We start from the raw sequence: 13,591 nt of genomic DNA, 5'->3' as shown, positions 1-13,591 counted from the left end.
AAAGCAGAACCAGGCAGCCAAGAGCAGGAGTCAGCAGGCAGATCAGATCAGCTGATTGCAGATGGGTAACAGCTGAAACATTCCCAGGTAACCATTGGTGGGAAAGAAAAAAAAAAAAGAAAAGAAAAAAATAATAATAGGAAAAAAAAATAATAGGGAAAAAAAGTGGAGTGGGAAATACCATTTTGACCCATTCTGAGTGGGCCACTGCTTTCCTGAACTCAGTTTTAAGCACGTGAACCTCTTTGCCCCAAGGGTCCAAGTACTTTCTTGCTGGGGCTATTTAAAGTTGAAGCAAGCACACTATAGCTGGAACGCTGAACATAACTCTTTCCATGGTCTTACTTGACATTTAACACCCTGCCCTTATCATCTGTGCTGATCCCAGAGCCTTGGCAGCACCGGCTGTATCACACGTGGTGGCTCTTTGCACAGCCCCTGCTCCCAGCTCGAGGGGAGGATCCCTGCAGCGGAGCGTGGCCATGGCTGGAGGGGCAGGCAGCCTCCTCAAACATTCAGGACCATCCCTTCCCTTGCTGGCAGTTGTATAACATCGCTGTGGCAACTACAATGCCTGCATGCATGAGAAATATTAGCAAAGCATTAGGCTTATTTTAGCTGCGTTTTAACACAGTTTAGCACCTGCGAGCGAGGAAGGGAACAAGCGCCATATGAGCAGTCGTGTTGCGCTTCCACGCTGGAAGCCTCCCACGGCTATTTCCGAGGCGATAGGTATGGCACCTCAGCAAACACCCAGTAGATAACCTGCTTTTGTTTATTCGGTGCTCCTAATAAAAAAATAACCGTGTGAAATGCTGGGGAAGACCTCTGCCTAGCCGAAGCTGGTCTTTTACTTCGAGCCAGAGCCAGCTGCAGCATAAAACCTTCATGGACTTGGGAGCTGGCTGGCGCACAAGCCCTGGCTGCTGTGCCCAGCTGCTGCTGCCGGTGCCCCGCTGGCTCGCAGGCTGAGCCAACAGCCATGAAATGTAATTTCTGTACCAAACGCTGGTGTCACGATCGCTGGCTCTTGAAACACTGCCTGTGACTTCAGAAGCATATTAAGTAACACGGGAGCTGCTTCTGATAGCTTCCCAGGAAGATAAACTGATCAACCGAAAGCCAAAGCAGAGGTGAGGAAGGGATTTGATTTGATATTTGCTTCCAAAGGCTTAAATAAATGTTTTTTAAAACCTAAAGCATGATATTAAAGTGTTGAATCCAAATGCTTTTGGCAAAAGCTCCCCCATCTAGGAATGATTTCATATCAGCCAAGCTGTTAAGCGGAGGTTGTCATGGAAACAAGTTATATTCAAATGATATGGCCAGAGATATACTGTATTTAGTGAGTTCTTCATTTGCTGCTTATTGGGAACATGTCAGAACTAAATGGTATTGCATAACTTTGTTTTGTTCAAAACAAACTGTCTCGCTGCCCCAGTTTTTCTGGCAGCCTTGAGCCCGGTCCTGCCTGGGACAGCAAGCACCGAGCACTGCTCCACGGGACAGGCTGCTCACCCCTCCGACTGCTGCAAGCTGCCTGTCACCGAAGGCTTCCTTCAGGGACACGAACCTACATCTGTGGACATCCCGTAAATGCCCATAACCTCCTCACAAACATAGGGCTACTATTAACTTTCTGTCTCTGAGTGACGCTAGAACAAATCTCAGGCAGGAGTATGTGCGTACTGAATTTCTACATCCACTTTTTTAGCTGTGGAGCTGTGAAAAAGGAGTAAAGGCCTATTCTTTATATAAACAAAATTAGTTGCTCAAGTTAAAAAGCAAAACCAAATCACCTTTGGCCCAGACATTATATGTGGAAACTTCAGCCTGAAAAGTGAAAACAAAAATGAAGGTCAAAAAAAAAAAAAAAGGCTCCGAAACCACTCTAACAGGAACCACTGTGCAGCTTTTACACAGCAGCATATGAAGGAAAGTGTTTTAAACAATCTCCTAAGGGATGGGGAAGTCCTGATTGCCCAACAGAAGCTGGCCATTAAGTAAAAGTCAAACAAAAGTAAAACCTGCCCCTTAAAGCTGTTGCATAACTGTACAGTGCGGCACAGAGAGACACTGGCATCTTATAACCTCCCGTTCCAGGGACCTATGAAAATTGAATGGGAGCTTGCTCACCTCTGGGGCAGGTAATCCTAAATTTCTCCAAGCTTTCTCTCTGTTACAGTTTATAAAGCAAAAAGCAAGGCCAAATAGCATCCCTGGTATGTGAAAAAGCAAGGAAAATCCAGGAGGATTTTTGCCAGAAGTGAATATGCTCATGAAGAAAGCTCTCTACCTGCCTCAGATCAGTGTGCTAGCTCAAGGTATCAGTCGTTCCAGGCAATTTGATGCATTGCAGTCACAGCCCTGTTGGTTACCATTGCTCATGAAGGAGGGCTCAGCCCTTTACAGTTAAGTAAAGGCATTTATTGAACTAAGTATGCTTTACATTAGATCTTTATTTTTGACCCATCCATTTTTGGGGAGCTGAACTGGCTCAACTCAGCATCAAAACCCATGCATCAGGTGTTAGACCTGAATTTCTAACTTAGCTTTGGATTGTAGGCTTCTGCTTTCATCCCTCCACCTTCCCATTGCCTACATTTTTAAGGTACTGGATCTATCTTAGGTGTTAAAGAAACAAATGCCTAGCAAAGATGAGATTACAGGCAGAAATGAGAGAAACTTGATGGACCTCAAATCTGAGCTGAATTATACATTGGAAACAAGCTCCAAGCAGCTTTCCTTTCCTTATTTCCCAGTAAAATATCTGCAGTGTTTCACTTAGATATTGCTTCCCCAAACACGGCGATCCCAAAATAGCATCATCCACCATGCTATTCTGTGTTATATTAAATCAAAAAGAATGTTATTGGCACCACATCTGGCAGCTGCTTTGATGTGGAACATGAGATTAAATACTGATCTTTTTTTTTTTACAGGCAGCCTGGTGCACAGCTGAAGGAAACAATGTGCAAGGGTCTCATCCTACACACCGAGCAAGCATGTTAGCCTGGACTGCAGAGTAAGCCAGGGATGGAAAGCTTCATCTTGTATTGATATTGCAAGAAATATAAAGATTGTAAAATAGAAAAACATAGAAAATGCAGTGTTTTTGGTTTTATTTTAGCGGATTTTATACTCACCTCTTGTACATTATTAGTTCGATGCTGCTCATAGAGGGTCACTGAACTTTCTGCATCACACGCCAGCAAATTCTGTTCTCACTGAAGCCAGTAAAACCAAGGGCCCCTCTGGAAATGAACCACTAGAGGGAGACTGACTTCATACTGTGACATTGATCCTGCACCTCCAAGACATCCAGCTCCAGATAAAAAGTGCTCTGTATAGCTCAGGTCAAAATTACTCCTGGTGTTGCTTCTTCTGAAATAAAAGAAACTCATGGGTCAAATTCGGCTTAGTTGCTGTGACTGAGACAAGGCCATGTAAATGAGATCAGGCAATCGCATATTTTATTGTTTGTAGGAGAAGTGAGGACCAGTCTATTAAACAACAACAACAAACAAACAAACAAAACCCACCAAAAAATATCCCAGCCACTGAAAATACTAATAGCTGTATCCTAGCAACATCACGGATTCCTTGTGGACTTTGTTCTGGAGCCTACAGTCTTATTTCATCAAAATTATTGACTTTCTCAAAGTCTCTAAACAACCATCAAAAACCAGTTAGTGCTTAAAAAATACAAACATTTAATTAGTTGCATTAATAAGCAAAAAGAAAAGGAGCATTGCATGCTAGCACTCCCTTTTCATGGAGCTCAGTTTAGCTCCCTTTGAAATTGGTGTCAAAATTTCCACTTTATTTATCGGTAACAGAGCCGGGTCCCTCCTCGGGGAAGAAAAGCTGCAAATGGCCTCAAAGAACATGGCAAATGGGGTTTATTTCCCAAGGCTGGACCCACGCATTGCGTGGATGAAATCCACACAGCTCTCCATGGCCCTTCCAATCACCGCGTCCTTTCTGTAAAGGTAAAAATTGCATTTAAATGCTGTACAGAGGCTTTGTACTATACACATAACCAATGCCTTTTCTTTTTTTTTTTTTTTTTCCTCTTTTTTTCTTTTCCTAAGCTTTGCTTTTATTTAACCACAATTTTTTTTCAAGACCACAGAAAATCTGAAATCCTGCTGGGTCTTCCCAAAAGGCTGTACCCTCCTCCTGCCAGGTACCTAATCCTCCCAAAATAAAAAACTTAGCACAAAAGGAACGACCAAAAAAAAAAAAAAGGTGGGGGGCTGGGGGTAGAACGTCAAACAAATAAGCTGCTTGTTATCCTTAACAGCTTGCATGATGATCCAGGGAATCCTGGGGCATTTTGGCATTTAACTCAGGGCTTGGGTAGGCTTGGATTTTGGTCACAATTTTCACTTAGCTCCAGACTACATCACAGCTTTGCTGACAGTTTTTGTCTGTTATTTCAAGCCCTGCTTCAATAAGTTAGCAAGACCTTTTTTTTTTTTTTTCCAGAGAGAAAATGCTATTAAAATATTAAATTCCTTTTCATTAGGCTGTCTTAAAAGCTCAGTTGATAGAATAGCATGGTAAAAAATGTTTCTCACACTTTACTTAGCCCACAAAGTTGTTTGAGACCCACAAATGCTTCCAAATTGCAAATCCCTTTTACGTGCTATTTCTACAGTTCACAATTAAACGAAGAGCGAACGCCTTTGTTGAAGAAGCAATTTAAACACAGAAGGGTTAGTTAGCGACTCTCAGTCCTTGAACATGAATCCAATGACGGCTTGATTTTAATTCCAGACATCGAGCTGAATTGGTTTTACTGCTTCAGAAGCAGTTTGGGAAGGAGTTGAACCGATATCCAAGTACCTGTTCTGCTCCGCTTAGGGTCACGGTAATACACCGTGCTAATTGCATCCCACTCCTACACCCCGGCAAAGGCTTCCTCTGAACAAACAGCAGCAGTTTACCTAAGAACTTAACACTGAAGCAGTGCTCATGGACTCATTTATGCTGTTAAATCTTACAGTTTTAGTCACACAGAAAGTTTTTGCATTGCCTTTCCTTTCGTTTCAACCACCGGTGTGTGGGGAAGGCAGCAGAAAAGGAGGGGATGTCCGTTTGCACTGTGCTGAGCTAGGAGAAAGTCCTTCTGGCTTCAGCCTAAGCTGTGCACTGGGTATAAATCAAGAGGAAAGGTGATGTATAAGGGCAATACAGCAGCAGAGATATCACATCTCAGATTGTATTTCCTCAAGTTAAAAGATGGTATCAGAAGTGTCTGTATGGGAAGAGCATAACGTTAGAAAAAAGCACAAACAAAATTTATCATACAAAAAAAGAGGGAAAATGAGAGTTGAGGCAGACTCTGAACAATTACTGGACACTGGAAGTGGGAGCAAAGTGAACCAATGCCAGCACCTAATGTCAGTATGGAAAAACCTTTGGGCAACAAGCATATTAGAAAATGTTAGAAAATGTTAGAAAAATATTATCTGTGCAACTACAGTGCAAAATGCTTGCCTGAGCACTTTCTATAGAGCTATGAAGAAAAATAAAAAAGAAAGAAAACAAAACCAACACTGTATAATTGCAATTTAAGTCATTATTTCATGTGATCTTTCCTCACTAGAGGTTATATTGAAAGATTTTTACTAGTAAGCCCCCTGTTGAACTGATGATGCCAACAGGACAGGATCCCAGTACTCGCACCTCCAGTAACCCTCTGTGATGGTTACATTAATGCCAGCACTGCTCAAAGGCAAGCAACCAAACAAAAAGCTTAGAGATGCATACGGAGTTATTGCTCCTGGTTATACCTTGCAAGAGTGCTGCAGGGCTAATTTATACCCAGCTAATGCATAAAAGGTGGAGGAGAAGTCAGATGCATCACATCTGCGTGTCTCACCCAGCGCCCCACCCAGTCACTCGGTGGCCACAGGACAAAGGTGTGAAGTGCAACCCAGGCAGGTGGCCTGTAGCCAAGGGAAAAGGAAGAGAAGAAACAGGGGGCATGGGGAGATTCCCCCCCAGAATTTTTGAGGAATGCCTTTCTGTAATATTCTGTAACTGTGGGCCTGGAGCAGCAGCTAAGAGTGCCCGTGGAAAGCTGTGATGCCGGTGGCATCGCCTGTCTGGCTGCGGCTGTGCCTCGTGTCACCGGGGAGCTCTTCCACAAAAGCGCTGCTTCTGAAGAACAGCGTGTCACCGACACGCAGAGGGTTACGTTTCGAAGAGGCAGCAAGGGAAGCGAGCACAAGGAGCTATTCTTCCCCTCTGCTTTTCTTCCCTCTCCATTGAGCAAACTCTTTCAAGACCAGCTCCCTCTGCAGAACGCTCTGAACTTCCAGCAAGTGGCACGCATGGAGGCATTCACAGCCATGATACCTGTGTCTGGTTATTTCCAGTCAAAATAATCTCCTACTCAATTATGGAGAAGAATAGAGAATCGCAGCCTGACTCACAATCACATGGGGGAGAAATGAGAGGAGTTGTTGGAGTTCAAAACGTTCAGCTCGCTGTGGAGGAGGATTAGTGCCGGCGTGGAAGTAGGCTGGCTCTCCCCGCAGCAGCACAGCGCTCAGGGATGGAAAAGACCCGAGTCCACTTCCCTGCTGTGCCAAATATACTCCTCCACTCCTCTCTCCTCCCTCCCCAAGAGAGTGTGTGAAGTATTAGACAGCCGGGAAGGAGCCCCAGCACGGTGTGATAGCGAGCTGCCAGGTACTGCTCTTCCAGCCGCACGCAGCTCGGGGACTGCTCGCCCGCAGAGTCGGCGCTGCCATGCTGCAGGTCTGGATTCAGCAGGGACATCGATACCCCCACCCGCCTTGGTGTCATCTGGGCATTTTGCACAAACACGTCTGTGAACAAAAATGCATCCCAAGCCCTTTGTGGTTGCTCTGCTGAGGGAGCTGCACTCCCTCAGCCTGACGGCAGCCCCCAGGACCCCATCCCCAACCTGACACCTGGACCCTCCGCAGGCAAGGAGTAGGACTGGAGGTTTTCACTCTTGTTTCAAAGCTGCCCTCATTCTTTGGTGGTGTGTAACGTGGCTGTGCCCTGCTTTTACAGAGGGTAAGCATGACTCCCGTGCAAAGCAGTTATTTTAGGTAGTAGTGCAAATTTTGCAGGCTTAAAACTTCTCGCACTATTTTCGCATTAACCAGTGCCCAAACATTACCTTAATGTGTCATTTCTCTGCTCTGCCGCTGTCACCAGGCATTATCATGATCCTTGTAAACACCCACAAAACTGCCTCATTATCTTCTCGCGCTCCCTCCTCCCTCGGCAGCGATGAGCGATGGCCGTGGCGATGCCGATGCCGTTCCCACTCCCCCTTCTCTCTCCAGGGCTCTGCTCTCTCTCATCTCACAGTCAGATTTTAAGTTCCCCTGGAAAAGGGAGAGCTTTTTGTTTTGCTGCTGTAGCATCCTGCCCCTGACTCACATAACACGAATAATGAGTGTCAGAAGAGTTGTCTGGGACTCGCAGCAAGTTGGTAAGGAGGGTCTGGAGCTCTCCTGTGCGCTCTGACTCGGGTCCCTGTTCTCTTTTGCTGCTACGGATGGACCTTTGCATCTCCTTGGTTGCTCTGCCTGGAAACTTCTCCTTGCCTGAACTGTGTGTGATGGCAAAATTGTCTGGGCTTCCTGCTCCTACCTGCCCCACTTCCCAGAGGTGTCTCTGCCAGGGCAGGGGCTCGTTCCCAACCTTCGGGCATACCCCAACATTTCCTGCTGCTTCCCTGACGCCACTAGCATTTTGGTAGCATTTTGATTCCTGCCACAGTGGTACCAGGGGACACAGGGCATTGCTCTTTCCAGAAGCATTATGCAGAGCTCCCAGGCGCAAGAACACAAGTAACACCAACAATAATAAATAGCAAAGAAGACCGGGGACTGGTGGAAAAAGGCAACACGCCACAGTGTTTTCTTTCAGGTTCTGCATTTCAGCTGCCTTTCTCACTGGAGGCAGGGAGCGCAGAACGTGAAGAGGCAGCCAATTCAAGCAAAGCACATGGAAAGGTCAGAGGAACCCATCTAGCTCGTGCAGCACCATTTTGTGGGCAGAGAATAGCTCTTCATTAAGCTCGTTTTGTGGAAGTGATTGGAGTGAGAAAGGGAAATAGCTGAACGCGCTCATTACAATCTCTGGAAATTAACTGTTCCCCATGACTGCTGCGATGGATTTGGCTCGTGTCTGGCTGTGCCCAAATCAATATACACCTCATTTTTCCATCCCTGCCTGGGCAAAGGGAGGTGAGAGCCAGGGTTTTGGTCCTGTGCCGTGTCCAGGCCATGCCAACTCCTCACACCTCCCCAGGTATCCCAGTGCCTGCTGGAAGAGTTCCGCAAGCAGCTTTGCGAAGGGGTCACTAAATATCCCAGCTCTCATTTTTGGGCCACAGAGCCAATTCTGATCTGCAGGTGCTGTAAATGTGACACTGCCCAAACGTCTGAATGGAGACAGAGTCTGGGTGAGGTGCTTGCTGGAGCCCAGAGGGTCTGACACAGAGGGCGTGAGGTGCCCTGAGGTGTGGGGATGTCCTGTCCACAACAGCACCGAGCACCTGGCTGGACTCTGGGGTGTAATGGGTGGTTATTGTGGCTGCTCTGCCCCACCTCAGCCCCTCGGGGAGGTAAGCAACCTGCTCCTGTGAGGACTGTTAGCCCCCCAACTGCCCCTTATTTTCCCGTTCCTTTTAGCTGTCCCTACAGCACTGCACCTCTCCACAGGCTGCACGAGGAAAACCCACGCCCCTGCCTCGCACCCTATAGCACCATACAGCAGCCCCATCACAGGAGCAGCCGGGGGCGATGGATGAACCACTGATCCCCACCAGCCCTCCCCTTGCTACAGGTGGGAGAAAGATGAGCTAGCAATTTGCTGCCGACCTGGCAGGATAGCAGTGAATTACGGCAGCTCCCGAGCCAGCTCAGCTGCGCTGGCGGGCGTTCAGCGAGAGGAGAAGCCCTCCTGCAGGCACGGAGGAGGGAAGCAGGTGTGCTGGGCCCTTTTGCTCGCTTGATCTCAAGAGATGTCAGAGCTCACAGAGGCCATAAGGTCTCCTCTGCTCCTCTGAAGAGCCACACACCCCAAGGACAATTAATCCTGGTGCTTGGGCTTGGCAAAGCACTCAGGCTGCTGGCACCCTGATGTGAGGGCATCCTGTAACCCGGCCCTGCCTCGTGCTGGGGACAGCCCAGGCTCGAGGTTCCCCGTGTCCTCCAGAAAGGCTGCTCCTGGTGCCAGCTGCCGAGGGGACACCACGCACCCGATGCTCGTCAGTGCCTGCCGCAGTGATGTGAGAAATGCCTGGGAAATCGCACAGAGCACTGAACAACCCGTGGGCAATTCCCTGTCACAGTACAACCTCGGTGCAAATGAGAAACCTAACAACTGAGAACAGCTCAGATGTGCTGGTAGGAAGCAAAAAGCAGCCTCAATTATCTGCCTTTTTTATTTTTTTTTTCCCCTTTCAGGATTTTTTTGCTCTCTGAATGCTAGCAATAAAGAGCAAATAAAAACCTGACCCATGGGTGAGCGATGTCCTGCATGTGATGGAGATCTCAGCCAAACTTCGGGCCAAAGTCTGCAGTTGGTCCCACCAGCGTCTGGACATCGAGCTGAGCTCTGGGCAGCTGGTGGCACACCTGAGGCCAGGACCTGGCCCTTGGCAGGCTCTACGGAGACTTTCTGCAACCAGCCAGCAAGTTCTGGGGCTGATGCAGCTTTTGGGGCTGATGCAGTTGATTTAATTGCTATCGTTTCTGGAATAATGCTTAATTTACTGAGGGCTTTTAATAGAACGCTTGAAAGCATTTCAGACTTGCCCTTCACAGGAGGCCATGAAGGAAATTCAGAAGCAGTGCAATAATTGCATTAGCATCTCCAGCACCCAGGGCTGCGGGGCGGTATGTGCCTTGCAGGGCGCACGGAGAGGCCTTGCCCTAAATACACACGGATGGCAAAGTGGGAGAGAGAGGACAAGCACCTGCACCTCACCGGCCTGTGATAATTAAACTGTTCCATGTGAACCCACACCGAGAGTGCAGGGGCATCAGCGCTGTGTGAGTCAGGCCAAATGCACAGCACCCACCCCCAGCTCTCCCCATGCCCCATACAGAACCGTGCAATCATAAAACGCAGCCCGGGAGCTGGGCGAGCCCCTGCACAGTGCAGAAACACAGAAAGCATCAGTGTGGCTTAGTGACATTTTGCTGTCTCCCCTCCCTTTGCCACCTCCCCTCCCTTTCTTTTCAGGAACCCGTGTCAGACCCCAAATGTCAGCGTTCTGACTTGCAGAGGCAGCTTTTTCTTGTCGTGCATGCTGAGATGTCTGTAGGGGAGCTCCGTCCCCTTCAGCCCCCCAGCACAGCGTGCCAGGTCACTCAGCAGCAACAGGCACTGCTGGGTTCGCTTCCCCTGCGCACCACCCTCGGGGCCGCCTAAATCCATCCAAAACACACCTGTGGCTGCAGCACGGGCAAGGCGTGCACCCCCCTGCCCTACAGACACGCTGCAGCACTTTGCCCATACAACAGGTCCCAGCGGGCACATCCCTGGGTGCGCACCCACCTGCACCGCGCCCCTACCCGTATCCATCCCTTCACCCCTGGGCGGCTCCTGGGGACCACCCGGGGGGCGGTGACCGCACATCCCCATCCCACAGACCCCGCCGCGTCCCGTGCCATCCCATCCATCGCATCGGATCCTATTTTGTCCCTCTCCATCCCCGCCGCAGCAGCGGGACCTCCGCACCGCTCCGCGCCGCTGCGCGCCCGCCGGAGCCCCGCGCTGCGCAGGGGCCGGGCTGCGGGGGGGGGGCGGAGGGAAGGCGGAGGGAAGAGGAGGGAGGGACGGGCGGACAGACAGACAGACGGACGGACGGGGCTTTACCCCATTGTCCTCGCCGGCCCCGCAGCAGCTGCAGGGCGGCGGTAAGGGGCGGGGGGCTCCGCACCGCTCCGCTCCGCACCGCTCCCGGCCCCCTGCGCCCCCCCCTGCATGGGGCGGCGGCGGCGGCGCGGGGCGCGGCCCTGAGGGGGCGGCGGAGCCGCATGGCCCGGGGGGAGCCCGGCCGCAGCGCCGCTCCTCGCCCGGGGGGCGGCGGAGGAGGAAGAGGAGGAAGAGGAGGAGGAGGAGGAGGGAGGCCGGGGAGGAGGCCGGCGGCGGCGGGCATGGGGGTGCCGGGCGGCGGGGGGGGTCTCGGTGCGCTGCCGAGGCGCTGAGCCCCCGGCCCTGCTGCGAGGAAGAGGAGGAGGAGGAGGAGGAGGAGGAAGGACCCGATGGCGAACAGCAGCGAGCTGGGGAGCAGCAGCAGCCCGCACCTGCCCAGCGCTGGCGGCCTGCTGAGCGCCTCCGGGCTGAAGCTGGCCACGCTGGGCTTGATCCTGTGCGTGAGCCTGGCGGGCAACGTGCTCTTCGCTTGGCTCATCCTCAAGGACCGGCACCTGCACCGCGCCCCGTACTACCTGCTGCTGGACCTCTGCCTGGCCGACGGGCTCCGCTCGCTGGCCTGCTTCCCCTTCGTCATGCTGTCGGTGCGCAGCGGGGCCGCCTGGCCCCACGGGCCGCTGAGCTGCAAGGTGCTGGCCTTCCTGGCCGTGCTCTTCTGCTTCCACGCCGCCTTCCTGCTCTTCTGCGTGGGGGTGACGCGCTACATGGCCATCGCCCACCACCGCTTCTACGCCAAGCGCATGACGGGCTGGACCTGCCTGGCCGTGGTGTGCATGGTGTGGACTCTCTCCATGGCCATGGCCTTCCCGCCCGTCTTCGACGTGGGCACCTACAAGTTCATCCGGGAGGAGGAGCAGTGCATCTTCGAGCACCGCTACGTCAAGGCCAACGACACGCTGGGCTTCATGCTCATGCTGGCGGCCGTCATCGCCGCCACCCACCTGGTCTACATCAAGCTGCTCTTCTTCATCCACGGCCACCGCAAGATGAAGCCGGCCCAGCTGGTACCGGCCATCAGCCAAAACTGGACCTTCCACGGGCCGGGGGCCACGGGACAAGCGGCTGCGAACTGGACGGCTGGCTTCGGCAGGGGGCCCACGCCGCCCACCCTCGTGGGCATAAGGCAGGCCACCCACAGCCAGATCAAGAGGCTGCTGGTGCTGGAGGAGTTCAAGATGGAGAAAAGGCTCTGCAAGATGTTCTACATGATCACCTTGCTCTTCCTGCTCCTCTGGTCCCCCTACATCGTGGCCTGCTACCTGCGGGTCTTCATTAAGGCCAGCTCCATCCCCCAGGTCTACCTGACCACCTCCGTCTGGATGACGTTTGCCCAGGCTGGGGTCAACCCCATCCTTTGCTTCATCTTCAACAAGGAGCTCAGGGTCTGTCTCCGAGCCCACTTCCCCTGCTGCCAAAGCATCCAGAGCACCCAGGGCACCATCCTTTGCGATCTCAAGAGCTTTGGGATGTAGGGGGGCTTTTCTCAGTCTAAAAAAAGAAAGGTGGACATCGTTTTCCATGTTTCTGCATACGGTCTCGAGAGAGTGTGACCTGTGGGGGACGTACTAAACCACCACCCAGCACCCAAACCTTAGGCTGTAAGAAGCTATTTTATTTATTTTTCTATATTTTGCGTATGCTCTCTTCAGAACATAAAAGATTGCTGTCTATGGGAACAGGTACTCGAGCAGAACACCCCCAAACCTTAGGCTGTAAGAAGCTGTTTTTCTTTGTGATTGTGTGGTTTTTAAAAACAAAACAGGGCTCCAAGTTTCTGGTCTTGCTTCTAACGTTTCTAGACATGATTCCAACAGATACGGATTAAGGCCATGACATTTTTTTTTCCTATTCCTGTCTGTTTTGATAAAGGCTTAACAATTTTACTCATGTAATATTTGATAAAGGCCAAGACAATTTTATACTAAAGTTATTTTTGATGACCTCAAGAGGTGTTGTTTTATTATTATTTGATTTCCAGTGAAGAACAAGAAGAGGACATTCCTAATGTGGTCAGAAGTCAGTTTTTGGTGGGAGCTGTGGGTTCATTCATTCTCAAATGGTTTGAGTATTTGAAGCAGTTACTTATAACTTTTGCTTGACATGCAAACAGTGTAGAACTAATTTAAATTTTCTTGTTGCACTATTCATTTGGTAATATTTCAGAACTATTTGTGAAATGTGATTTTAAAATACCAACTTTAAAAATAATCAACTATAGCAGTTTTTAAAACCTAGATTGAAATTCATATTTTACTGCCTTTATAGGAAGTTATCTACAAACCTGGGTAATACTTGTACATTTTGACTGTTTTCTTTAATAAAATATTGAAAACTTTTACTGTATGTAATTGTTTCAGAATGGCAGCATTCTGCTTTTGCTGACAAATAACTTATGTATATGGAAGGTTGTATGTCTTGTGTCTGAGTAGATTTCACAGCCGAAGTTATTATGGACAAGCACAATCCTTATTTGCTGTTAGATCTCAATTTAGGTGTTTATACCAATAAAAGTGACTGATGCTATTTTTAAGGAGACTTAAGTTCATGATGGGCAACAGGTTTAAATAGCGCAATTCTCTCTGTCTACTGAAAGCAAACTTCTGTTTTAGGTAACTGCTCCTCTGATAACGATAGAGGAGAGCAGATA

The 13,591-nt window shown here is 49.8% G+C and overlaps 1 protein-coding gene across 1 annotated transcript; it reads left to right on the top strand.

Moving 5' to 3' along the window:
* Positions 1 to 10,832: 10,832 nt before the first annotated feature.
* GPR27 (G protein-coupled receptor 27) lies at positions 10,833 to 13,282 on the top strand. Its single transcript, XM_068694383.1, has one exon. It carries the CDS (start codon positions 11,274 to 11,276, stop codon positions 12,414 to 12,416), a length of 1,143 nt encoding a protein of 380 aa, XP_068550484.1. The 5' UTR covers positions 10,833 to 11,273; the 3' UTR covers positions 12,417 to 13,282.
* Positions 13,283 to 13,591: the final 309 nt, after the last annotated feature.

Source organism: Anas acuta, chromosome 11 (genome assembly GCF_963932015.1).
Source record: "Anas acuta chromosome 11, bAnaAcu1.1, whole genome shotgun sequence".
NCBI classification, from domain to species: domain Eukaryota; kingdom Metazoa; phylum Chordata; class Aves; order Anseriformes; family Anatidae; genus Anas; species Anas acuta.
Note: the sequence above shows the minus strand (reverse complement) of the source record. Positions and strands in the feature narration are given on the sequence as shown.

Coding starts and splice junctions, on each gene's coding strand:
- GPR27 (XM_068694383.1), top strand. CDS start 11,274: ATGGCGAACAGCAGCGAGCTGGGGAGCAGCAGCAGCCCGCACCTGCCC.